The sequence below is a fragment of the Zonotrichia leucophrys genome, chromosome 2 (genome assembly GCF_028769735.1).
Source record: "Zonotrichia leucophrys gambelii isolate GWCS_2022_RI chromosome 2, RI_Zleu_2.0, whole genome shotgun sequence".
In the NCBI taxonomy this organism is placed as follows: Eukaryota; Metazoa; Chordata; class Aves; order Passeriformes; family Passerellidae; genus Zonotrichia; species Zonotrichia leucophrys.
The window spans coordinates 114653329-114681014 of record NC_088171.1 but is presented as its reverse complement, the minus strand read 5'-3'; the positions used below and the strand labels follow the sequence as shown (position 1 = coordinate 114681014).

At 38.9% G+C, this 27686-nt stretch overlaps 2 protein-coding genes across 7 annotated transcripts in view; one reads left to right on the top strand and one right to left on the bottom strand.

The window, feature by feature from the left end:
* Positions 1 to 8: 8 nt before the first annotated feature.
* LOC135443304 (kinesin-like protein KIF20A) lies at positions 9 to 23949 on the top strand. The gene is made up of 19 exons (XM_064703515.1): positions 9 to 14; positions 384 to 532; positions 1701 to 1775; positions 4818 to 4937; positions 5835 to 5973; positions 6063 to 6247; positions 9407 to 9503; positions 9990 to 10187; positions 10270 to 10381; positions 11853 to 11924; positions 13385 to 13531; positions 14151 to 14316; positions 15671 to 15841; positions 16496 to 16635; positions 18162 to 18327; positions 19898 to 20015; positions 20105 to 20172; positions 21734 to 21853; positions 23042 to 23949. The coding sequence occupies exons 2-19, from the start codon at positions 401 to 403 to the stop codon at positions 23285 to 23287; spliced, it is 2472 nt and encodes an 823-aa protein (XP_064559585.1). The 5' UTR covers positions 9 to 14; positions 384 to 400; the 3' UTR covers positions 23288 to 23949.
* A 1401-nt stretch (positions 23950 to 25350) lies between these two features.
* LYN (LYN proto-oncogene, Src family tyrosine kinase) overlaps positions 25351 to 27686 on the bottom strand; it is a 49574-nt gene continuing 47238 nt past the window's right edge. For all 6 annotated transcript variants that reach the window (XM_064706112.1, XM_064706110.1, XM_064706115.1 and 3 more), the window contains exon 13: positions 25351 to 26998. In XM_064706112.1, coding sequence (XP_064562182.1) covers positions 26796 to 26998 — 203 coding nt within the window. In that variant the 3' untranslated portion in view covers positions 25351 to 26795. The remainder of the gene's footprint in view (positions 26999 to 27686) is intronic.

Below are 27686 nucleotides of genomic sequence, written 5' to 3'. Positions count from 1 at the left end.
CCGCGCGCGCCAAGGTAGCGGCGGCGCTCCCGGGAAAAGGAGCCGGGAATGGGGAACGGGAGCGGGGGTGGCCCTCGGCCCCGGTGCCTGCGGGTCTTGGGCCTGCCGGGGAGGGGGCTGTAGGTGGATGAGAGCAGTGCCCAGCTGAGGCTTTCCCCTCTGTGTTTTTCCTAGTATAACCTGCCAGGTGTTATTTATTTTTTTTTAAAGGTCGTACTCCCCAAGCTTCTCTAGATTGCCTTCGGAAGTGCTTGTTTATATACGAGCTGGCATAACATCTTTGTTATGCTCCGTGTGTATTTTTGTCCGTTCTCTCAGAAAATGTTGGTGATTTTTTTTCTTTTTTTGCCTTTTTTTTTTTTTCTTTCCTCTTTCCTTTTAAGTTCCTCTGCAGAGAACGATGGCAGATGAGGGGAAAGGCCGTGTTCCCACGGAAGTGTGCGATGTGTTGGAATCGGTTTCTTTTCTGAGTGTAGAGGGTAAAGCATCACCCTTGGAGTCAACAGTATTGCCTAATACAGAGGAACAGCAGGTGTGCATTGGTGCATTCACAAGGTGTATTCCGGTCACGTTGGGTTATTTTTTTGGTGGATTTTGGGTTTTTCTTAAGCTTTAATAAATGCTTCTTTGGTGACAACTGCTGTACTCTTCTTCCCCTAAAATGTGTTTGATTTTTCTGCTTATTTCTTGTTGCTTACACACGGGTCATAGCCTGCACCAAATGCAGACATATGGTCAATGTTAAATCTGATGTGCTCAGCTTTGAGGGAAATAAAGTAAAGGACTTCAGTAATTGCAATTTGACTGTAATGAGACTGTACTGTTCTTTTTAATAAGCTTTAAAAAATACATGGATCCTTAATGTGCAAGCTCATTAGGTGCTTGGAAATAAAATCTATAATGTTCTACTGTGCTCGAGCAGAAGATAATATACCCGGCTATGTGATTTTAGAGGGATCTGTTTCCTGGGTGACTTTTCCTCAGGTGGCTTCACTTTGTCTGCTTAGTGCTGGTCACAGCTGGGCTGTGGAAGAACTCTGGTAAATCCATCTGCTGAATGAAATGTTGCCAAAGTGAAGGCAAAAACTCCTTGAGAAAGGAAGGAGTGCTGGGACCCCTCTAAAATGCTCCCTGCTCTCAGTGCTTTACCTGGGAAGCGAGGCTGTTCTAGAATGGCTGGGAAATGGAAAAGGCCACCTGAGCAACTTGGAGCGGTTTCCTGCTTGTGGCTGTGAGGAAGATGAGGGTCTGGTGCCTGGGTGGTGGTGAGGAAGCAGTCTCTTGGGGCTGGGAAATGTGTCAGTCAGGGCTAATGCTCCATTGGAAATAAAGTGCTGGGTAGCAGCTGTTAAATTAACACAGCTTGAGTTCAGTACAGCGGGAGCCCAGAAGGTGGAAGCACTGCAGTTCGTGCCTCAGATAGTGTGCTCTTGTAAAATCAAAATACTGCTTTTGTCGTGAAAGAATGCTAAAGGGAGGGGAGGGAGGGCGCACACTTAAAGGGTTATTTGAGGACAGTAGAAGGGAAAGAGGCGAATAAAAGCTTAGAGTCTGAACTTGACATGAAAGGAAAATGTAAGGCATTAATATAAAATAGGAAACACCATATCAGATGGTATGCTGATATGATTTGGGGCTGTTCTGCTTAAAAAGTGGCAATTATAACTGTGTTTTGTATCTTTCTTCTTTTTAATTAATAGGTGTATGAACCTTTGAAAGTCTTCTTGAGAGTGAGGCCCTTTTCTGTAGCAGAGCTTGAAAGTCATGAATCCCAGGTTTGTTGCAGAACTAAGAAATAATGTGTTTTTTGGGTTTTTTCCTCCTCTGAACAACACATAGTGTTGTAAGGCAGAACTTTCTTTTGCATAAGCCATGTACTGCCCTTATGTAGAATTATTTGGCATCTGGATAGATGCAATATTTTTTTTTCCCACGCCCCTGACTTTTAATAATTTGTATGATATAAACATGCACACCTGTAGCTCTTCGAAGTTTCACTGGGTATGTTATTTAAAATCTGGTGTCACCTCTCTGTAGTGCTCAAGATACCAAGGAGTTCCATGGAAAAGATTATGCAATTCTAGGTGTAATTTGAGTATCTGACCCTAAAGCTTCTTTGAAATACTTGAATAATCTCCTACCTCATCCTGGTGACTTCTTGCTCAAACCTGTCAAAAATCTTCTGTAACCTCTACATGGTCAGATTCAGATGCTTCAGTGTTTTAAACACACACATGTACAAACACTTAGAAGTGCTCTCCTTCCCCTCAATGTGATCACTGATGCCAAGAATTCCTTTAGCTGTCTTTGGAGGACAAGGTCTCTGTATCATAGCCCTTGTCTTTGCAGGCTCTCTGATTGAGGAGAGGTCAGCTTGCAGAGCTCTAAGAAAGATTTAATGTTAATTCTTATTTGCTTCTTGCAAATTGCTTTTTAAATATGCATTCTTGATCTACCAGAGTTAGAACCTTTGTATTGTTTTCACTTGGATAATTCTTCCCACTTCCCTTTGCCTTTCCTTAGCTCTCCTTGAATAGTGTGTACTTCCACAGTGCTTCCAGTTTGGCAAATTCCACTCTCTGAGCTGGCTCCAAGTGTAAACTGATTTGCAAAATCAAATTGTTTCAGGAGTTGTTTAGTGCATTCCTCTTTGGAGTGAGACATTTCTTAAAAGTAGGGAGGAAAAAGTGAACACTGAAGTTTGTCCAAATTTTTTTTTCTTTTCATGTAGTTCAGGCTGAAATAGTTGAACTTCCAACCTTTTCCTGTAGAATTTGTTTTGCATGGGATTAAGGCTTTTTTCTGAGCCTCCAAAAATGGAATGATTGAAAGATCTTCAACATTTTAAGTGTTTTCTACTTTCTTTACTATCACCTGAATCCAATTTGCTTATGAATACCAATTTGCTTGGTAACAAATGGAAGAAGCCCACACAAAACAATCAAGTTAGCCTCACTTCCTAATTGTTAAATCAAACAGATAAATTTAATTTTTAGTTCTTATTCCTCCTTGCCATTCATAATTTTCCAGAAAGCACCTTTGTTCCAAATCTGTGGCACAAAAGAAAAACAAAGAAAAAGAAAAAGTAGAACCCAAGACCTATTTCTTATAGTTACAGGCTGATGCTTTAAACAAAGACAATCAACAGGTTAACTGATCAGTTGATGCTTATAGAAATAATGATATATGGAAGAGCTCTGGGTGAAATTCTGTACTCCTGTCAGCAATTCTCCAGAGTCACCTGTGGGAAAGTAGGAAGTTGTGGTTTTTGGATGTAAGTGATGTGTTCAGTGCCAGAAATGGTGCAGCTCCTGCCAGCTTACCTGCAGGGTTAGCTGGGGGAGACAAGTGGAGTGGATTGTTATAAACTGGTTTCCATCTCTGCAGAGCTGACTGCTTTGGGCCTCTACTCACGGGCTTCTGTGAGGTTGGTGGCAGCTGATGGCACATGCTGCACATCCTGGGTTATTCTGTAGCTCTCTGGGGTTTGGTACATCTGACCAGCACTCCTGTCCCTGCTGATGTGGGAGAAATGTAAAAGACTGTACAGGTTCAGAGTCTGGCACGGTGAGCAGGAGATTGGTCTGAATTCCGACAGCAGTCTCTTAGAGCTTCTCAGAATCACAGAATAAGCTGAGTTTGAGGAGACCTGCAAAGATCATCAGAGCTCAACTTCTGGCACAGGACAGCCCCAGGAGTCACACTATGTGCCTGAGAGTGTTGTCCAAATGCTTCTTGAGCTCTGTCAGTCTTGGTGCTGTGCCCTCTTCCCTGGGGAGCCTGTTCAGTATGCAGCCATCCTCTGGGTGAAAAACCTTTTTCTAATATTCAACCTAAACCTGCCCTGACAATTTCAGGCCATTCCTTCATGTCCTGTCACTGGTCACCAGAGAGAAGAGATCAGTGCCTGCCCATTTTTGTTTCCCTGTGAGCAATCCTTAGGCTGCTATGAGGTCTGTGCCTGTTAATTACTGGCATAGAGCTTCTATATCAGTTAATAATCAGACTTGTTAATTGAGGCTCCTAGGAACAGCAGCACTTCCTGTGTACATACACACGTGGATTATTGATCTTAGAAGTTCTGGCCAGTCTCTGAACATAAATGTCAGAATAAGTTACAATCAATCTTTACAGATGATGCATCAAGACATTGCTAAGCTATACTGGGAGTTCACTTTGCATCTTTGATAGCCTATCTGGTATAAAATTAATTTTCTTTCAACACTGCATTCTACATTTATCAAGCTAGTGAGTGTTTGGTAATTGTGTTTCACCTTTACTTAATTGAAAATAGCAATCAAATTACTTGAAACTAATTCAGTTTCCTTCATTACTGGTAACACTATTTATCAACCAAAGGGTAACTTACTTTACTTTGTTAATTCTGCTCTTAGGCTGTTTCATACTGAAAATGACTGTGGAAAAACAGTAGATTTCTAGGTAACTTTGTTTTTGTAGTGACTATGCTGATCACAAAATATGAGGGTTTAGAAAGTGATCCCAAGGAAAAGTTGCTGGAAGGAATGTCAGTAAAAGTTTTTAGTTCTTAGGGAACTCCAAAGGATTGCCTTGACTTTGTGCTCTGGCTTTCATGTGAAGTGAATATCTCTGTAATGACCATGCCTTGAGATGATAATTTAATATAAATTGAACATTTAATGTAAATTCTGGGACTTCTTGTAGCTCTGGCAAATGGGTGAAGATACTTGGCTTTGGGGGTGGTTGAAGGGGGTGTTCATTTTTTTTTTTTCTTCAATTGACTTTCCTCCTGAATAACTATGTGCTGTGCTTTAGTTTACCTTGTTCTGTTTCTTAAGGGTTGTGTAACTATTGAAGACGCACAGACAGTAATTCTTAATGCACCCAAAGAGTCTTCTGCAATGAAAAACAGTGAAAGAGGGATTGGTCATGCTGTGCACAGCTTCACCTTTTCTCGGGTAGGCCAAATTCTTTCAAATTTTTGGTTTTGTTTTTTTCCACTATAATGAAAGCTGAATTTTGTATTATGTCATGCAACGTGATTTTTTTCCTTTTAATTACATGTGGTACTTGCCTTTTTTTTTTTAAAAACCCTGCTTATTAGTTACTGATAAGCTGTCAGGAAAGCTGTATTACAATGGAGGTGCCTATTAGATGAGACAAGGAGGCTTCTTTGGCAGATCTGTGGTTTTCTTTGGTTAGATGCTGCAGAAACATGTTGTAGGCACAAACTTACTGTGGTTCTGCTGTTCCTGCAGATCCTTTTATCTCAGAAACCTTATGTTTGTAGGAATTTATGTAAGCATGTACTTAGTAACTTCCTTTTGAAAGAACAGCAGCTTAACTGCTTAAACCTTCTATTCTGAAAGCAAATTTCTTTCAAATTTCTTGCAGTAGCTTTGCCTACTGCAAGAAGTTCTGTTCTTACAGTACTGAAAGATAAACAGTTCTAGAGGTTGAGTTACTTAGACCATTGTAAGGCTGATTTTTCTCATCAATTGTGGGTAACTGGTGAAGAGTGAGGAGGGAGTTTCACATCACCAGCAGAGCTCTTGAAAATGTCCACTGAACAGCATGTGCACAATAGAATTCTGAGCAGTTTATTTTAGGAGTAGGAAAATATTCAAAAATGAGTGCAAGCCTGAGTGCCCCTCAGAATTAAGTAGGCAACCTGTGAGAACCCAACAGAAAACATTGAATCAGAAGGGTTCAGGCAAGACAGGAAATTAAGCTGGTGTCTCCTACCCAGCCTGTTCTGAAAAATCAGTCATGTCTAATCAGTACATAATATTTTGGCTTATTAAACTTCTTTGTGCCATTTGTCACTTCTTTTTTCGTTTTTTTCCTTATCCTAGGTCTTTGGACCAGAAACTACTCAGAGTGAATTTTTTGAAGGTTCAATGAAAGATATCATAAGAGCATACATTAATGGAGTGAATGGACTGGTATTTACTTATGGAGTTACAAACGCAGGCAAGACATTCACTATCCAAGGTATAAAATATTTGCATGTATAAAACCCAAGTAAAATCCAATGACAAGTTTTCATGAATGTTTACACTTAATTTTTTAATATTTTTAAGGGACTTCAAAACATCTTGGTATTTTACCTCGCTCACTTGATGTGATTTTTAACCACATAAGAGGAAGACATTACCTGAAGATGAACTTCAAACCATATTTGAGCAATGATGTTAAGAAACTAGAAGATGAACAAGTTAAGCAAGAAGAAGCCTTAAAAACTGCTATTCTTGCATCACTGAAAGAGGTCAGTGACCAAATGCTTCTTAAAGCTGTTCTGTAAGACAAAGTTTTAAAAGTCTCTATTCCACTATTGATTCTTATATATATAAAAATCTACAGTATGCATACTTGGTGAACTTTGGAATAATAAGACAATTGGCTGTTTTTGGAGCTCAGGGTGAACTGGAAGAACTTTCTACAGCACACAGTTCAAACCAAAAGCCAAATCTCAATTTCTATTGAGAAGTCTCCCCTTTAGAGGAGCAGGTCTGACACTGTGGTGACAGTAGCCTTTGAAAAGTCTGAGAGCCACACGACCTAAGTAAAACCTGGTTTTTGTTAAGTGTCTCTTCTTGCAGGTTGGGTTCCCAGGCTGGATCTTGGTGCAGTCATTCAAATGCTTGTACCTAGCTCAGGAGAGATGATGGCACTGTCTTAGCAGAGGCAATGAAGAAGGCAGGGAGAACCCCTTTTGGTGTAAGCCAGTCTTAAGGCAGATTAAAAAGTTTATTAACCTGTGATTTATGTAACCTCATAAAGAAGTTTTCTGATTCAGCAGGTGAGGGAAGATGCCACAAAATTAAATGTCCTAAAAGGATTCCTCTCTGCCTTAGGGGACAGTATGTGACTAAGGCTGTAGGTAGGATAGACAAGTCTTTACTGTGGCAACCCTCCTGCTCTTATTATCTAGTGATTTGTGTTTTATGATGAGAAATTATCTTACCAGAAAATGGGCATCCATGTACTTGGGACTATTTTATACTTCTAAGTCCAGCTGCAGTTTGCTTGTTGTCAAATTCCTTTTGCTCAGAAAATTTTCCCCTGAACGTTGATTATGTGCATTTAATCCCAGAATGCAGTAGGCTAAGCTGGTTATCATTCAAAGCAACTCTAAATTAATTCTGGGATGTACAGAAATAATGATTGAGTTTTCTTTTTTCTGTGGTCTTTAACACTAACCGTAAGTGCTCCAGTTAACTGTGAAAAAATATCCTCCTATGATTTAAATTCATATGTTAAGTTCCAGATTAAATTTGTTGCTAATTTAAATCCTGCAACCCAGAATTTTGTTTAGTCTGAGTCTGGTTAACTCTTGAGGAAATATCGCAGATAAAAAACCTGAAAGATTTGAAAGATTACATATTTCTTTTGAAAGTGTCTCTGAGTGTATATGCACATAGAGGAGGAGGGCATCTTAAAGAAAAGTTGAGATGGTTAGGAGGACAGTAAGTAAATATCTTCACAATTTTTATGGAAGCTACAGCCTTGAAAGGAAAAATCAGGAGCCCATGGTCTGGAACAAAAGGTCAATATTTTGAAGACAACTCAATAAAAATATTTCCTTCTATTAAATCACAGTCTTACTTAGTAGTAGCTTAGTAACTGAATGTTGCAGCAGGTGATCTAGATGCTGATGCACTGTACTGCAAAGAGAGCAACACTCCACCATCAGGAAGGACTGGTAAAGCTGAATCAGGAGACTATTACATGGCAGGACCTTGTTTGTGTGTTACAATGCTTCCATGGAGATAGCTCAACCATCCCCAGTTCTGATAGCTTGTGAATGAATAGCATCACTGTTTGGATGCTTCCTCAGCTGTGATTTGAGAGCAGATAGAGTTTGGTGGGCTTGGCTTTAGTTGACATGGATTTCTGTGGGTTCATTTTCCAGGCTCAGTTTACAAATCTCACAGAAAGAGTTTGCTGTTCCTTTCATTCTCCCAGTTTTCACTGCTCTGAGTTACTGCAGCACTTAATGTCCCACTATTTACGTTCTGTATGTGGTACTGCTGAACAACTCTTGCTTAGCATGGTTCTTACCCTCCCTTCCTTCCCTTTCCTGGTTCTTTTAAAGGGGTTAAATACTGTTTTTTACTGGATTAAAAGATGCTTTACCTGCATTCCTATTCCCACCTATTGTGTTTTCTATTAAATGTCAGCTTCTGTCATTGACAAACAATGTCAGTTCCTGTTCCCACTTGTTTTTAGCATCCTCATGCTCTTTGCTGTATTTCACCTGAAAAGCAGTGTAGCAACAGTTAATTCACTCAGTTTTCTCACAATACCTTTACAAAAACTTATTACATGCACAAGTCATGTGGTGCTGAGTTTTCTGCATTTTTGACATGCTTGTGTGTCAGTCCCATATCTTGGTTGGCACTTCACAAACAATGAAGAGAACCCCTGCTGTGGTTAGGCTGGTAATACTCAAGAAACACAATCATATAGACAGTGCAGCTTCTGCAAAATGGTCACTTGTATGATTTTGTTGTAATTCTATTCTATGCCTGTTTATCTTAAAAATGGAAGATCTCAAATTATGGCTTTGTGCCTCTCTGTAAGGATTCTGGTTTGGGTGTACCAAGTGGGTAACATTGGCATCAGCAGTCAGTCCATGATCAAGTTAGTACTGCATTTGAATAACACTAACACTAGGGTTTGCTTCTCTGGATCTGTTCCCTCCTACTGCAGGATGATCCTCTGTGAGGAAAGAGAAATCAGAGTGAATGTCCTGATTTATAGGGGCGTATAAAATAAGGAGAGAAGGGTACTATGTGGAGATGCCTGGCTCTAGTGGGAGTTGCTACTTTGTTACATTAGTTTTTCCTGGGGTAACTTCAAGGCTGTGCTTTGGTGAATCTTGGCAAATTTAAAACAGTTCTGTTGGTGTAAAGAAATTCAGTAAATGTGTGTATTTAAAGAAACTGTATTTAAAGATGCTGTTGTCTGTTTTTCATGGCCTTTTAGTTCAGTCTAAATTAAACCAACACAGTGTTTGTTTGCCATAACTGAAGTCCTACCACCTTGGCAGTTCCTCCTGGAGTGGGTGGCTGAAGCCCTGTTCAGATTTGGTCAATGGCTTGTAAAGACACTCTAAGCTGTTGCAGTCTGGCAGAATCCTTTTTCTCCAAGGACTCTGAAGTTAAGTGTGTTAGCAGCAACTGGCCACTAAAACTGGTCGTTGGGAGTAACAGCAAGCAATAATTCATGTGGTGGAAAGAGCATTTATTGATTATAGTTCAGTGTTATTAAATATGTTTTACTTTCAGCCAGAGTAAGGGTGGCCTAACACTTAATGCCACTTCAATATTTAAATCTGAAGTATTGGAATTGCTGTCATCTTTAACTTCTGCTTTTCTTATCATCTGTTCATGTGGATTTAATAGTCTCTTATTTTCTTAAGGAGACAGAGAGCATCTCAAATACCATAACAAATTTCTGTGATGTGAAGTTGGACTCTTCTACCTGTACTTCAGACAATCACCCTTCTAACTCCCTAGGTAAAGTGGAAAGCTGTCATGTGTGGGAAAAACAATGTGAATTAAGAAATATTAGTGGGTTACTGCCAATGGATAAAAAAAATCCCTCTACTATACTGCAAAGTAAATACATATTGATTTTCACCAAATTTTTGTCTTCCTCTGGAGAAAGGGCAACTATATAAAAGTATTTTGATAGTTTCACTCCTTTTGGGGGGAGCAGGAAGACTTAGTTTTGCAAATACAATGTATAAATTGCTGGAAGTCTGTGATAAAGTGAGGCCATCAGCTTGGAACTTGGGCATATTCTTATAACAGATGACTGCTGAGAAGTCTGAACATTTTTTGATAAAGCTGAAGTTATCCATGTATATTTAATTGTACAACACAGATGTATCTAAGCCTTCTCCTTTAGCAGGTGCTGTAGGTCCTTTTATAAGATTCTATGTACTGATTTAAACTCTCTCAATGAGTTGATCTTTGAACTCTTCCTCTCTTTTGGATTAGCAGAGAAGAGCTTTGTTCCACTTGACATTCATAAGACCAATATGCAGCAAAGAACACAAGCATCTGTGTGGATTTCCTTTTGTGAAATTTACAATGAATATGTGTATGACCTATTGACTATTTTATCTACATCAAAACCTCAGAGACGCAGAGTTTTAAGGATTTGTGAGGACCAAGGAGGAAATTGTTACATTAAAGGTAGTAACACTGTTTTATGGCCTGGGCAGTTGCACTGAATTTCTCTGATCAGAAATTGTATGTAAAAGATCTCTTTTTGCAGATTTAAAGTGGATTAATGTTCAGAGCACTGAAGAAGGCTGCAGACTGCTAAAAATAGGAAACAAGAACCGAAGCTTTGCCTGTACTAGAATGAATGAGCAATCAAGTAGAAGGTTTGTTCCTCTAATTATAAGCATACTCTGTCCCTTTTGAGGGGAAGAGAGGGCACTTTAGAATGTGTGTGAAATGAACCACTCTTCAGTAATAGTTTAATGCATCACTTGATTATTCTGGTTTTGTTATGAAATTCTCTCTGAAAGAAAACCAGGAGAACCCCGTGACTAGTAGTAGCTGCACTTGGGTTGCTATTCATGTCTTTGGACAACCAAAAAGATCCAATCATGTTCATTTCTGAGTGCCAACAGGGCTATGCATCTTGGCAAATGCTAGTGGTGCTGAGTGAGAATGGCTGTGTGAGGATGCTGAAGGAAAATCTGGTTTATTTTTCATAACTGGCAGTATAATTCTTGGAAACCTGTAGCCTGCCACTGGGGGATATAGGAAGGATCAGGTCATGGGGTGTCTTGCTGTGCTGCTTGACTTTCTAGATGCTTTTAGCTTGCTGTGTTCAAGCTGAGCTTAGTTGGTATCTTAAGAAGTAAACCCCTACCTTTTTATCCAGCTCTGGACAGGGATTAGGGAGAATCTGGCTTTTGATGGAAATAGAGAAGGGTGGTCTAGTTTCAATAGAAAGTGCCTCCTTTCTTGATTTTAATGAACCTGTTAATAATTTGTCCTTTAAGTGTGGAAGGGCTGTGTTTTATTTTTAGCTAATACAATCATAGCCTGTAATACAATACAATCTAAGCCTGCTTTTTTCTGTAAAAAGCAGGAGTTTTTTTGTTCTGTATTAGCTAAAGACAGCTGCTGTTAAAGTTCATGCTCTTCTTACAGAGTTTTATGCCTAGAATGCCCACTGCTTAAGGAATATACCAAAGAAGTTTGTTTGCTGTACTTCCTGATGAATCAGAGAAACTGGGCACTTCTGATTTTGTGAATTTTCTCTTTGGTTTCAGACAGCATGCCTACTGCTTGTGTGGATTGCTGTCTAAACCAGAGTTACTGGATTTTTCAAGTGTTACAAGCTCAACCTTTTTGGAAAACATATTTATTTTAAAACCAAACAAGTAACTGTGCATATTGAAGTAGGTAAAATTACAGGACTATAAAACGTGAATTTATTTCCTTCCCTCCACCCTTTGTTTTTAAGTTAATTCTTCAGATCTGCTGCGTTCAGATACTGCCAAGAGTTTTCTATATGAAGTGGCTACATGACTACTCTTCTTTTGATCAGTAGACTTTAGTGAGCTGACTTGGTGTTTTTCTCCAAGACAGTTTGTAGGCTTTATGTGATATTTTTCCTTTTCTTTTGTGAAAAGAAATAGAAAGTCATAAAATACATGTTTTTTTTTTTGCTGCTGAATGAATGCATTGCAAAAGTAACTAATATACCAAGATAACAAGTGAATAAATTTTTGTCCTTTCTTCAGCACTGAGCTTTCTGTAGCATACAAATTTTACTTTGCTTCAGTGACTGCTTAATTTTCGTAACTGATTATTAAAAAGAGTTTCTTTCCATTCCAGTCACAGTATATTTTCCATCAGGCTACTCAAGCTAACTGATGAGCATCAGCCTCGTGTTCTTGGAGTATCAGAGTAAGTGAATGCTTCATGCAACTACCAGCAATGTAAATACTTTGGAAAAATTATTAAGGTGTAAGCATGCCAAACTACTGAACTTTTTAATAATAAACAAATTCTGCGAGAGTTGAGGAGGAAATCAGAACTCCACTGAGCACATAAACTGACTGGAAGCTCAACAGGGACAAGCACAGAAGTGTTTTCCCGTCTCCTACTCTAAGGTTTTGCTGGAGCAGCTCTGTCAATAGTGTGTAAATTGAGGAAAATGTGTCTTTTCTCACATTATGGGGAGGTGGTGGCAGAGTAAGACCATGCAGCACCAGGTGATCTGTCCTGGTAAGCAGAACTGAAGTGCCTGGCTGACAGAGGGTGATCTCTGCAGCTGGAGGGCAGCAGTTGCTGCTGAAGGGCCAAGGTGCAAGCTGTGCCAATCTGTCTTTCTGCCCTGGGACCAGACTGGACTTCATGGGCCAAATGTTTGTGACAGCACATTTGGTGTGCTCCTAGAATGTAAATTAAAATCTGTCATCCCAAAAGAATTCTGGTGGCATGATCTCAGACTGTTCCATGGTCCAATGTACAGTAAGAAGGGACCATCAAATGATTTGCTGAAACACTGTTCTCATTAATGTAAAATGCCAATGTAAGTGCACCCTGTGAGAGCAGTGGTAAGTCCTTACATTTAAGTCTCTGCTCTTTTCTGGTTTAGGGGAAGCAGCCTTATCTTCTGGCCTGAAGGCATTTAGATACCTTTTTTTGGGATGGTGTGTCTGTCTTTCTTCTGATTAATTTAGCTTGATACAGAAAAATGAAGACAGCCTGTAACAGAATGTTTTAGTTCAATCCTAGCTCCTACTGCTTTCTCCCTTGTCTCTGCTGAGCAGGGATGGTAATAAATATACCTCACTGTGAGATAACACCTTTAAATGTCAGATGTTACAGTGATAAATACTCTCAAGAAAAGATAACTTGAGAAAATTACTTCATCTGTATTTTTTTTGCTGTTCTCTATCATAGTGGATCCCCCTGGCAAAACTTGCATCAGCTGTTAGGTGAATGACAGAGTTTGTGTGTTGTTTAAGGCTTTTCATCTTGTGCTGGAAAGGATGAGGAACATAAGGCTTTCATACATTTGAAATAGGTTCCTTAAGAATTTGTGTAGGATTTACTTTAGCTGTATGAAAGGTTATGGTCTTACAAATTATTTAAATAAATTTATGTATGAGTAATGGTATGGTCACATAAGTTATCCAATTTTCAGAACTTCCTGTATTTCAACAGCTTTCCTAATATAAAGTGAAATTTATTGAATTTCTTGATTATCCAGGATGATTTTCTGATTGTAACCTATAGTGCCATGAGGGACAATTCAGTGGCCTGAGTTTAGCAGCAAATAATTCTATAGCCAAGCAAAGAGCTCTAAGGTGAGCTGGGAAGGACTTCATGTGTGTGTTCTGGATAACTCTTTCATGCAGGTTGTCCTTCTGTGACTTGGCTGGTTCAGAGAGGTGTAATAAGACACATGTCTTTGGAGACAGACTGAAAGAAGCAGGAAATATTAATAATTCTCTTCACATCCTTGGAAAGTGCATTGCAGCACTGAAGCAAAATCAAAACCCAAAGTAAGTGACAAGTTTTAGGTGGAAACACGAAGTATCCCTTTATATTTCTGTAAGCAGTTAGCACAGAGAAAATTGGAAATCTACAAAATCTTTTAAGTCTTCTTTATTATGGATGTTACTGTAATACCTGCAGAGTTCTCCATAACTGGTGTTTGTGGAGAGCAAAAAAAGGTACTTTGCAGTAAACTACCATCATATTTTTAGTGTATGAATCTGAACAATACACTTTGTACGGAGCTTCAGTTTTGTCTTCTTTACTTCCACCTGCAAATTATATATATTTATATATATAATTATATATATACAATATTTGTCAGGTACATTTGTCAGGCAGCTCATGGATGACCTGTACTTAGCTTTTGGCTTATTCCACCATCTGCTTTGGAACACTAGGAAACTGTGATGCAGACAATATGCTACTTTTAAATAGTTCAGTTTGTTGGAGAGCCTATGAAATCCAGCAAGAGGTTGCTCTTTGATGTAAAATCACTTAGGCTTAAATATGAGCATCCTACTGGACATCTTCCCTGAAAGAGAGAAACAGAATTAATGTGAGCTACAATAGCCCACAATATAATTTTTTTCCCACAATTTAATTTCAATTTTTTCCCTCCCTGAGGATGAAGCCAAGCTACATTCCATTCAGAGAGAGTAAGCTGACTCGTCTGTTTCAGCCATTTTTCTGTGGGAAAGGCAAAGCTTGTATGATTGTAAACATCAATCAGCATTCTTCCACATATGATGAGACACTGCATGTAATGAAATTTTCAGCTCTAGCCAGACAGGTAAAAATATATCTACTTTCTCTGTATTCTTAATTTTTTTTTGTTAGCAGTAATTTGTGAAATGATCAGGTTTTATGGATTTTAGTGTGATTTGGATTCTTGATTCTTCAAATTAGTTCTTCTTGATATGACCTCTCTCTAAAAGGCTTCTAGTAGCCTTTCCCATCTTCAAACCTATTTGTGGTAAGAAGTTAAGACAACTGCAGCTGTTTGACTGTTCAGTTCTGCACCACTGATGTTCTGTGTAAAGCACAAGACACTTTCAGATATGACTGATTTATACCATATATCTGAGCAAATGCAGGGTTTCAATTCAAACTTTTGATGAATTACTTAACCTGGGTGCAGTTAAACATCTGTTGCACAAGATGAGTTGTTCAGTTCTTGGACAGTTGGTGATGGTAAAAGGAGTGTCCTTCTGTAGTCTAAATGAGACATTTTGCAACTGCATTGCTCCTATTTGGCTGAAGTAAGTAGTTAATGCAAATAATTAATAAAAAAGAAGTGTCTTGGCAAACTTTTCCTCCATCTCCTTCAGTGGATCCCATCCAGCCCCACAGACCTGTGTGTGTCTGTGTGCTGCAGGAGGCCAATGACCATTTCCTCCTGGATTATGGGGGCCTCATTCTGCTCTGTCTCAATCTCCCCCTGAATTCAGGACTTGGGTTTGATGCTTGGCCTCAACCTCATTGAAGTTCCTTGAAACTCCTTCTCGCAGGGAGTGGGATGGTGGGCTATGCTGTGTTTCATGGCAGAAATACAGTTATTTTTTAGCCTGGAGCCACAGATGATTTCTGTCATGTTGTTACAAATCTGTAATAGTATGTCTAATATGATCTCAGAGAGGAAGATTTTTCTGATTATCTTCAGGTGTGACTTTTGTTATAAGTGTGTACTGTGGAGAAAAACTTCTCTGATATGCTGTCCTATGGCATAGTTACTCAAAGTCTTTATGTAAATAACATGAATTTCTGAATCTTGGTCATGTTGTTTCAGGAAGGAGCAAATGTTGCAGGGATTTTCTGCTTTTTATTAACTTTGCAGGAAACTTCACCAAAACCCTTATATTTTAGGGGAAGAGAAACCACCTGTCTAGACAAGTATGCTAAGTTTGCTAGCAGATAATATTTCCATTTTCACTCTTTTTAGAATACCCAAGTCTTATGTTCACATAAGAATTATGTTACATTGATGGATTCTTCTTTATTCTGCTAAAAGGCATGCAAGCTTTTGTTGACATGCATGTAATCATTAAATATTGTGTAAATAAAACAATGCCTTCATGCCACTTCTTCCTGATATCCTGATACCTACAATATTGGGAGCATTGGTAAATAATCTCTGAATTTTTCAGGTTGTCCAGACAATCCTGCCCAAAAATTTTGGTTATTTCCCACCAAAGCTAGTTGGAGGTGATGGCAAACCTGTGATGCACTTTGATGCTAACACATCTGTAGATGACTTTGCTGACAGTGCTGAAACCTCTGCAGAAGAGGAAGTGGACATCACCATTCTGAGTCATGAGGTAAATGCATGTCTACTTAGAACTGCACCTAAGAAAGCATTTCTGTTAGTTCTAATACTGTTTTAGCATAAGAGATGTGCTGAAAGCTGCACCAAATGGGAAGTTTAAGTTTCTGTTCAGTGTCAGACTGACTAGACTTTGAGTGGCCTATTTCAGTGTAGCTGTGGAAGGATGCCCTGTGGCTTTCTAGTTAGGTCAAGTGCTAAATTTGGAATTCAACTGATTGCCTAACAAGAAGACTGAGGAAGCAGTACATATATTTAAAATATAATTTAATTTTTTGTGCTTTTTTTTTGTTTGAAACAGCAGTAACAAGTTAAGATGCAGCATTTCAAAACCAAAGATAAACAATCTAATAGCAATAAACTGTAAAAATAAAGTAGGTTTTATGTAGTTATGCTGTACAAACTAATATTAAAATGCCAAAAGAGAAGTGAACTTTTTGATAGTGGACACCATCAAGATGAACACAGGATGTATTTGCAGTAGAGATTTACATTTGAAAATATTTAAACTTTGGTACAGGCCCCCAAAAAAACTTAAGTTTGTAAAAAGTACCCTCTGTGGATGTCTGCCTGTATGAATATTTTGATTGAGATGAATGTCAATATGTGTTTCAGTCTTGGTTTTTGAAGTGAAATGTTTTAAATTTAGGACCTCTTGAGAGCTGCAGAGGACCTAAAGGAGAAGGTGGCTGCAGAAAGGCGCAGTAAGCTCCTTCTGGAGGTGAAGATCCGTAAGGAGATGGCAGAAGCAATGTTTCGCCAGCTGCTGGAAACAGAGGAAGCCTGGAGGCAAGTCCCATTGCAGCCTGCTTTGAGGCTGAGAGGGTTCCATGTGTGTAAATGCACACATGTGGATGTGCGTGCATACAGGTGTACATTCAGGACATTTCTAGTTGTGTTATGTAGAGAAGACAGGGCTGCACAATTTCAAAACCTCAGAAGGAAAGGGAAGAAAGAACATTAAACTTGTTCAGATCAGCCTCTTCCCATTTTCAGTGAAAAAGTAATGCTGTTTTCTGTTCAACTTTCCTCTGCTGAATGTGTAATTACTGGAGCCTGTCCTGGCTTGTTATTGCTACTTAGCAGATGTGGAAGATTGCTACAGGTACCCCACTGAGGCTATTTTTCCAAAACACACTCTGTCATGTTAATATGTATGCATGTGCTTAAGGTAGTTTGAATCAGGCTCTTTTGAGCTCCCTGCATGACTTGTGAGCCACTTTTAGTTTACTATCTATTACTGTGCCTTTATGAATTGTCTTATGAATTATGAACCCTGCACTGATGTTAATTTAGGAATTTTTTTTTCAAGTCCAGATTCCTCAAGTTGAGTTTACTTCCTCTTAACTCTTCTTTAAATCGGTTTCCTGCTGTTTGAATTATTTAAAAAATTAACACCAAGTTGCCAGCTGAGCACACTATGGTTTAACCCCTGCACTAGCTTTAAATTAGTTTGGTTGCTTTGGCCAAACAGATGAATTAACATTGATGCTTTTTCTCTGTTGAGATGATTTTCTGCAACATTGATGGGGCATGTTTTTGAATTTTGACAGTAATGTGGAAAGTATTGAAAAAATAGATGGGGAGGGACTTCTCACAAGAGTATGTAGTGACAGGAGAAGAGGGAGTGAATTCAAACTGTGACAGTTGGTTAGCTTGGTTGCTATGAAAAAATTCTTTACTGTGAGTGTGATGAGGCACTGGAACAGGTTGCCTAGAGAAGTTGTGGGTGCCCCATTCCTGGAAGTATTTGAAGGACATGTTGCAAAGGTTTAGTGAAAAGTGTCCCTCCCCATGATAGTGATGTGAGATCCCACAATAGGGATGTGAGAATTAGATTATCTTTAAGGTCCTTCCCAACCCAGGCCATTTTCTGATTCTATGAAAATGGATTTGGCATTTGTCTTAAATGGAAAAAAAGAAAAACCAACCAAAACCCAAAGTGAAAGATGGCCCCAGGATGCATGTTTCAAATATAACATCTAAATGGGTGTGGTCACTTCTGTTGCTGTATGTTGGTGGGTTTTCTTAATTTCTATAATTTTTTTTCTGACAGGTGTTACATGTGTGTTCTTCTATAGCATTTCTTTGGTATATGCCAAGTAGAAGTTACACGTTGATGCAAGTCTGTAGGATCACTGAGATTAAACAGAAAAAAGTGGGTTTTGTCTTTTTGTTTCACTATTTCTGATTAGAGAAATAACTTGAGTATTCTCAATTGAATACATGTAGCCAAATGCACTAGCTGGAATGCAAAGTTAGTTGTATTATACATAACTAAGTTATATTATACATAACCAACATGTTCTCTTCAGCAACCGCTTGGAAGACATGAAAGACAGCTATGAAGAAAAACTTGAGAGCAAATTTGAAATGTATAAAGAGGCCATTAAGAAACATGCATATATGTGTGCAATGGAACAAATTGAAGAGCATTATGTTCCCATAGAAGAATTTCTAGCTGAACAAGAGAAAGTTGAGGTATGACTTGACTGCCATTAAAGTATGCTCTTTAGATTTTGCTTTTCTTTAACAGAATCATTCTGGGATTTTGAACGTAACACTAAACACGGAAAATAACTAGCAGTTCAGCCTTGCTGTTCTGTATTCAATGCTCACCATAAGCATCCAGATGTCTTTTTTCTGGCACCACCTTTAGTGCACACCTAAACCTCTTGATTTTTGAGGGCACAGTTCAGTTAAATCCAAGTAGTCTTTATCTTTGTGGTGCAATGACTGGAACACCCAGGGGAGTGATGTACACAGGAGTCTGGCTTTCTACAGATCTTTGGCATCATAGGATGTAGATTAAAATGCTGCTCTGAAAAGGGAATGGGGAATTTGTTACAGGATACCTATTTTAATTATAACTGGTCTGGAGGTGGTGGGAGGATTGTGGGATAAGAAACCGATGAGAAATCCAACTTAATGCAGGAGAGAACTGAATCTCCTGAATGTACTCACACATAGAATTGCTCAGGGTTGGCATTAGTGAGTTGCTACTCCTTTTGCAATGCAGCCAGGTCAGCTATGAGCAGCTCAAGTTTCTAACCTCTGCATGGATGGTTAAGTGCATGCAGGCAGCAGATGAGCCCTGTGGGTCTGGTTGTTTCCAGAAGGTTTTTAGTGGAAGAGTAGAACAGCTGTGGTGTCCACCAGAGGAGCTTTCTCACTGCACTCTCCTGTTCTGGAACTGAGAAGCCATCACAGTCTATGGATAGACAGGTTCCTTTCAAGACATGAGGAGTGAGTTTCTCTTAAAGATTGTGGAATAGAAATATTTCTGCTTTTACAGCTTTCCATTCAGGTGCTGACAAGCAACACCATATTATGAAATGGGCTGTGTTTTTCCATCTCCCTCAAGTTTGTCTCTTTTCCTCACTTGGACTCTGTTTCTGTGTTAAATCCTAGCTATAAACTATATTAGAGTGAAGAAAAAGACTTTTAATAGTGCTCTTGTACTGGCTAAGAGGCTGCATAAGGGAAAATTCAAAGAGCAAGATGCTTTTGGTAGCAAGTCAGATAAGAAACTACTGAAATCCCTGAGATGTAGAAGGGTTAGCTGACAAAAGAGAGAACAGCATGAATCTGAGTGGGCAGCTTCAGAAAACCAGAATTAGATGAATAACTTCTCTTGATGATGCCACTTGTTTGATTTCTCACTCTGAAATACCACGCCAGCAATCTGACAGATACGGGAAAAGAGTTTGAGATTAAAATGTGGCTCTGTGAAGTATTTTTTTCCTTAGCTGGCAAACTAACTTGCGACAATGTTTAGCACAGACATGCTAAAGTTTCCTTTCTGCCATAAGGTTACTTTTAATACAGTTTGGAAACCCTCAGACTGGAAGAGTTGACTCCTTCGTAAAGAAACTTCCTCCTAGATGTTTTTGTGACCCGAGTGTTATCCCTTACTGTGATTTCCTAACCATAACCTGTGAAATAATTTAAAATTACACATGTGTGTGATGTAATTGAAGGATGTGCACTAATGCATCAGATCAAGCAGAAGTGCAGACAAATTCTACCATATGCCCTTATTTTTTTGCAGGATAGAGAGAGGAAAATACTGCAACTGGAAAGGCAACTTGATGAGCAGTCAGGGAGGCTGTTGGCTCTGGGAAGCCTGAGCTCAGATATTCCAGTTTCTGAGAATAACATGGAACGAGGTAGGGAATGTAATCTGGGTATTCAAAGTTCAGTTTACTCCTGGTAATGTGTATAAACAAACTTTTCTTTTGCCTTCTTTTTCTTATAGATCTTATAGACAGCACATTGAAGAGAGCCAATGAAGGATTGCAGAAACAATGTGAAGAGAAGGAAGAGGTAGCTCCTGCTTAGTATTTATCTGGGGATAATGATTGTGAACTCTCTCATGGCTCAATGCTTGAAGATGTGCATTGTAGACAAAAGCATGAAGATTCCTACAAATGGGCATTGAGCTTATCAAAAAAGAGCCCTTGCTCAGTTGTGGATGGCTTTTGCCAGAGACTGTTCTGGCTTTATTCTGGTCTGTAAAATCATTTGCTACTGTAACAAGACATGGTGAATGTGGTGTGAGTTGGAAGTAAGGAAGTATGTTTAGCTTTGTGCTGGAATTTATTGTAAATATTGCTGCCATGACCTCAGAGCTTTCCTTCCTGAAATGCTGCCTGCTTCTGCATAGGGGAATAGTTGCAGAACCTGGTAATAGTTTAGATTTTTAGACCTAAAATAAAAAATAGTGCCTTTAAGCAGTCCTTTCTGGAAGTACTCAGCTCCACTATCACCCTAAACTTAAGTAAAGGTGAATATCTCTGTTCTTCAAACAAGATCTCTGTGCTCTGAGTGCCATATAAAGGTGGGAATTATGGAAAACAATCATTAAGTATGCATTTTTATTCTATTCCTTGAGTGATTTTCTTGTAAAGATACAGTTTGTTTCCCATGTTTAAAGAGGATGTGGGGAGAAGGGAAGACATAAGTCTTGCTCCTTTCTCTAACATCAAATATGAGCAGAGATTGGATAAATAGTTCCAGCTGGTTCTAATAAGCCATGTAAATAGAAAATGAACTTAAATCCCTTTCTATTAAGAAAGAATACTCTAAGAATAACTTTTTCCTTACCAAGTTTATTGTCTTGTGCTATGGCTGTAGGATTTGTTTTGCACTCTTTTTGAGAGCTCTACATCTTTTTCCCATGTCACTTTCAAATTTTGGTGAAAGTTTGGCTTTTATGCTTGTTGTGAGGATACAGTTATTGATGGTTTTGTGTGGCTAGAAAGTGCTAGAATTATGAGATTGATTCCTGGCAATAACTGAAGCAAGAATGGTTTAAACCAGTTCATTCCATCAGTGCCTTTCTGCTGCTTTGTCCCAAAGATCAGTGCATGTGTGATCTGTAATTCACCACTTTCTTCTTCCCATTCAGCATTAAATATGGGCTAAAGGTGTGAGTTTTTTTAGCAACTCTGTAAATCAACAGTAACATCTATTTTTCTGCTTCAGATTTTTTTGCCTCTTGGGCCTTAGGCTTAATCCATTAATTTTCCCATCAGAAAGGTGAGGCCTTCTGTGCTAACTGTGCTCCAATGTGAATAGTATTAATGAGACAAAAGTGTTCTTTTAACCACTCTTACTGAAATGGAGCAGGCTGTTCCAGATGTAGCCTGATCTGTGCTGCTGTTCACTGATTGGCAGCTCTGTAAATCACAGAGTGGCTTCAACACAACAGCCTTTGAATGCTCCAGCTGCATTTTATCACCTGAAAGGATGAGCTGGGACAGAGGAGGTTGAGAGAAGCAGACTTTCTTGTTTTGATCTTGCAGCTTGCACTGCTCTAGTCATAAACAAAATCAATGTAAAACATGCTGTTCTGAACTTCCATGTGTATGGGCTTTATTTTCAGCTTATAAAATCTCTGAAGCTTAAAATACAGAAACTAAATGAATCCCTGCTAGAAGCTAATGAAGGCTATAGAAAAATGGCAGAAGAAAACAGTCAACTGAAGCACACAATCATGCTCAAGGTTAGTCAATGATTTAGAAACAACTTAAACATGGCTTGTAACTATAGTTGTACTGGCTACTTCTGCATATTTTTACATGTAAAACCATTGTTAAATTAGCAATTTGTTTTCATGTTAGCATTTTTTCTGTGCCTAACTTCCTGAATTATGAGCTCAGAGCCCTTGTGTTTCACTACTTTATTCTGGATCTTGTAAGACAAAACTCATTTTTCAACTTAAGTGATAGACTCTGTCAATGGGGTGACTCTGCTGACAAAGCCTGATAATCTAAAGATGTTATGAATTCTTGTCAAGCAAAGAAAATACTGCTTAGAACTCATCATGAGGCATGTTGCTGGGAGAAGCAAGTTGTCAGTGCACAAATGCCACTGCAACAAGGCCTAAGGATCTATGGCTTTATACTGATGGTCTTGCCAGAAGTGGCCAAACTGGTATATGGGCAGGTAAACTGTTTGATGTAGAAATAGACATCTTTCCTTCAAAAGCAGAGACTTCCTAAAGTTTACTGCGTCTGACCTCAGACATCAACTAGATTCCTAAACCAAAAAATCAAGATTTTCAACTCTTGGCACTTTGAATCTATGCCTTACTTGTAGTCTGTAGGTATAATAACTGCTTAGTGATGTCTTTCTTTGAACATTAGATTACTTTCTGCATACTTTTTAGTTTAAATCTGAGACTGAAAATTATTTGACTTGAACTTTTTAACTGGAAGTGACCTTCCTATCCCTTATTAATAGGAAGGTGATTTTGCTAACCACAGAGATTAAAGGGTGTATTTAACACTCTGTATTCTGCCCACTCAAAGCATTTACTCAGTCCTGGTTAGCAGACTTATGCTATGAGAGTTTTGATTTGCCCAGTTGTGCTTTCAGAAATTGCAAGGCAGGGAAGCCACCTTTATCGGGTTCCTAGAACAGCATCAATTCTTTTCATAGTGTGGCAAAGCATTTTAGCATCAGCCTCTTAGTCAGAGTTGGTCTCTAACTAGATTGTATAGCCCTGCAGTTTGCTGGGTTTTTAATTACTTTGATGTAATTAGAGGAAATGGGTAGTGAATGGCCATGTGACACTGCAATAACAAGGGTGTTTATGGGTTTAATAAAATAATGTGAGCCAGAAAATTAACTGCATGAAAGAGAGAGACCATGGAGTGTTCACATGCTTAACACAGCCTTATCCTCACAGGACCAAGAAATGGAAAGTCTTCAGAACTGGGCTAAACGTGTTCTTGAGCTTGAAGAAACAGTGTCTTCCCTGCAAAAGAAGCTTGAAGAACAGAAAAAGAATTTCTTTGCAGAGGAGTCAAAACAGCAGAAACCCAGGAGAGGTTTGCTGGCTAACCTGAAATCCACAGTAGCATCCACTGCTAGTTCACCTCTTGGTAAAGGCTGGGGGAAGTATGAAGAGGCTTTACCCTATTCAAGAAAATAAGTAATGTTGCCTCATAAAGCAAAACAATAATATTTGATAAATCAAAGTGTGCAATTACTAGGCTTCTTTATTAGTCTTAAACTGTTGGTAGCTCTTTCTCACTCTTAGATGCCATCTTTGCTGTCACATGGACAGAGAAAAATGTTTAATACAGAACTTTAAGTGAACCAGGGTTGAATTTAGAGCTATAAAAGTTTGAGTCTAGACATGTGGTTTTACTGTTGATATAGGCATGTGATTTGAGAAATAGATATATTTTAATTCTGGAGTATCATGGTCTTCTGTACTGATAAATGTGGGTAAGAATCCATGTCTTCAGTGCAATACAACAAATGTGTGGTTCATGCAAAGTGGGACGTCCCTCATCTGCTGTTCATTATGTTTTTAAGTGATTTTATATATTGTTGATTCCTAGAAATCAGATGGCTTGTAAACTTAATCCTAAGTAGTTAAAATAGCATGGTTCTTCAGTTAATATTCTGGTTTTGACCTGGAGACTCCCTTCTTGGGACTTGCTTCTAAGCAAACTGCCAAAGGAGGTGATGAAATGAAATCTGATCTGGCTCCTTGCTATTTTTATTCAGCTAACTTGGCTTTGTAAATAAATTTGTGTAAATAAAATTTGAATTTCCACTAGGAATATGTATTAAACTTTGAAACATGTATTTAATAAAATTTTCCATTACTAAATTCAGCTCTGACTCATAATTTTATAAGTCAGCAAAACCAAGATAAGAAAAGCTCATGAAATTAGAGCCCAAATAATGACAGTGATTGATACAGGATGATCTTGAGTTGAAAGAATCATATCCTTGATTATCTTACTTAGCTTTTATCTAGTAGCTTAAGGATGCAAGACTGGAGCATGATAAAATTTGAAGTAGTTTTCCTAAAGCCCTTTCCAGTCAGTGAAGGTGAGGGGATTTTTAACTACTGTGGAAGTACAATGCCTGTAACTGCTGGAGGCTTGCTGTGGAATCTGTAAGAAAATTGGATTGATCAGTCCCTGTAAGGGAGCTTCTCTCAGTGGAGGAGGCCTGAGTTCAAAGCAAGAACCTCTCCCTCCCTGGGGGGACAGTAGGTGGTGCAGCCTCCCCGTGGGACAGGAGGACACCCCTGCTCTGCTGGGACTCCCTTTGCCAGCTTGCTGGGAGTTTTGGGCTGGTCTGTGATCAGTCATCACTCTGACATCTATTTAACAAGGCTGTGGAGGTTGTACTTCAACCATTGCTGTCCTCATGCCTTGAACTGTTTCTGTTAAATACAGGGTTATCTGGTTTTAGTAGTTCTGAAGGCCTATAATCCCTGCAAGGTAGGATTTCTAAAATATTTGTCTACTCCCACATAAACTGTTCCAGCTATTAAAAAATATTTTGGTGTAGTTATATGAGACACTGAATGCTGCCCTCTTGAATAAGAAAGCTATTACGTACAAATTGCTTTAGGAAAAGTAATTAAAGCAGAAGTTTAAAAAATCATCAGAACAGGTTAATGCTGGAAAATTTCCATGATACCATTTCAAACTAGCTTGTCCTACACCCTGGCAGCCTGTCCAGCAAGTTTATGTAACACTAACTATAACCTCCTACTCCCTGAACAACTGTTATTTCTATGCTCCCTCTCACTTCCCAGAGCTCTTTGCTTGGCTACAGGAAAGGGTTTGAAAGACAAAGTTACATTATCTTGGGCTTTTCTTTTTGTTTTTTTTTCAGTGTTAAAATGAAGCCTCTAGTGAACTACTGGCCAGTGCTGAACTGTTAATGTTTTCCCAAAAGTTGCTAAAGCACAGTGTAGCTATTACATTAAAGGTTTTTGAGAAGCTGTTTTCAAGAATAGCTGAGGGTAGGTTCTCCTCTTCATGCCCTCCACGATAATAAGAAACCACAAGAAGGAATGCAAAAATGGTGGGTTTGGTGCTTTTCAGTTTCCCAAAGGTGTAAGGAAAGCAGAGTCCATTAATCTTGGTAGTGGTGATAATCAGAGATTCCCCTGTTCCATATGAAGCTACCCCTGGATAGAACATCAGCTGTTTGTTTTATCTCAAATCACTGCCATGCTACTAGCTTCAGATTAAGTGTTTATTAAAATTAAAAATCACCATACAATAGAAACTATTTACATATTTAACTGACAGTCTGTTTAAACTGCACAGTTTGACTGAATGAAGCCCCTGGAAAAGAAAAGCCATGAATACTTCTGCTGCTGAGCTTCAACTGCAGGCACACTGAAGCCTTCTCAGAAAAGTTTTAAGCTTCTGCAAAGTACCATTTGCCTAAATAACTGGGCTGAAGGGTGGCAAAGATGTGTACTGGGTTAGAGCTCTAAGAACCAGTGTCATTTTGAAATAGAAGTAATTATGCTGTGCTGTGGTTACACTGCAAGTGCACTAGCTCATCTGTTTGGGTAAGTAATTTGATAGAACAATTCCATGTAAAGAGCACAGCAACTTGCCTTCACTTTAAGAATTAGATTTGTACTACTAAGCAACAAGTGACAGTGTCACTGCAATATAATTTGATATCTTATTGCATGTTTCCACAAATTGTTTTTGATAGTGCTATAGCTAGTTTTAGCTTTCAAACAGATTTGAGGTTAGTTGATTAAAGCAGCAAAAATATAAGGAATATTCTTGAATAACCACAGAGGATTAAAAATGAAGATTAAAATATTTTCACTGGTAACATTTTCAGCAACTGCAATGAAGGTATGAACTTCCTTCAAAATCCTGGGCTTTTCCATGGACTTCAGATGATTCCATGGACTTTGGCCTTGTGGGAAGCTGAAGCTTGAACACACAGTGAGGTGTGCTGCCATGTCTGCAGTCAAGTGTGTTCATCTTGCACTTCTGCATCTGATGCTTTTGTAATGCTTTGAAAATGATTTTAAATTTAGGGTTTTACAGCAGAAAAACAGATTTTATCCGTGTAAAAAATGACATACCTAACTCTTCCTCAAAGAAAACCTTGACACTGTTTAGAAAGCCTTACAAGAGGTGAGTGTACGCCTGATACTAATGTGAAATAACAAGGATATAAAAATAATTTTTGCAATATGTTGTATTTAAAAAAAGATGATTTAAGAACGTCACCATGTCTTAAATCTGTAAGTTCTCCTTTGTGACTTTTTGTTTCGAAAACAGCTGTTCATGCATCCTCTCAACCCTTTTATCAAGGTCTCCTCGTAACATATTGCATGATTTATATCCTAAGAAGGTCTTGTCAAACTGTACCAGGGCATGACTGCTTTCCTTCCTTCTCCTTCCTGACCCCAAAAAGCCTGTTTGCTTTGGGCTGTTTCTACAGATGCAAAACACAGAGCCTTTAAGGAGAACTTGAAGCTTTAGAGGAACTGTTTTAACTAAATAAAAACATTATTTCTCTGCAGAATTATTTTCCAGCTTCCACACTCAGTTAAGACATCTGAATGCATGAAGTAACTGGTTTGAGCAGTCTCTTCTAAAGATAGTCTGTGCCAATGATCTATGGCAATAGAAAAAGTGTTCTTTGTTCTATGGCTGTTGTTGGTACTGCCCTTCTGTTGCTGTGTAGAAGTCATCAAGCACACTCTGTAGGTAATCAAAGGTTGGCCTCTCTTCTGCTTTGTCTTTCCAGCATGTTTTCATGATATCATAAAGCTCAGCTGGGCAGGTTTCCATGCGTGGCATCCGGTACCCACGCTGAAGAGCAACCATCACATCAGAATTGCTCATACCTTCAACAAAAAACAAAGAAGAAAGAGCTGATGAAATTATCTCCATTCTTAGAGAAGTTACTTTTTCTTTTTTTTTTTTACTTAATTCTAAAGATCTTCACCCACTAGTTTAGCATCTTTGCTACTTATTAAAGATAGCATGAGTTCAATAAACAAGGTCAAGGTGTGCACCAGCAATGAGGGACTTCCTCTGAAAATCCTGGTGGGATCACTTCCATTACTGCAGCTGAGAACCACAACCTCTTTAGTGTCAAGTCTAACAAAACTGTGAGAAAAATCACAGTTCTTGTCTCCAGAACCATCTCTGCTCTGTTCTTCTGACCAATCCTGTCCTCATTTACTCTGATTCCTGTGGTGGTGTGATTCCCAGCAAAAGCCTGCCCTGCCACCAGCCTTCATCTCTAGCTGCAGAGCTGCTGCTCTGCTTGCTGGAGACCCATCCATCCTGAGATGGAGAGCAGCCCCCCTGTTTGACCACACTGCCAGTCAGCCTGCCCAAAACTTTCAGGATTTCTTCTGCATTGGCTTTTGTGTAAGTGCTGCTGATTGCAAGATACTGGAGTCACTCATGAAATCATTAATTGTAATAGGCAACTTCCCTGTCATGCAAAACCTTCTTGCCAGCTATGCTGAGCTTTGCATTTTTTCCCTGCTTTGGTTTTCTTCCAGAGGATAAGAATCGTAAGTA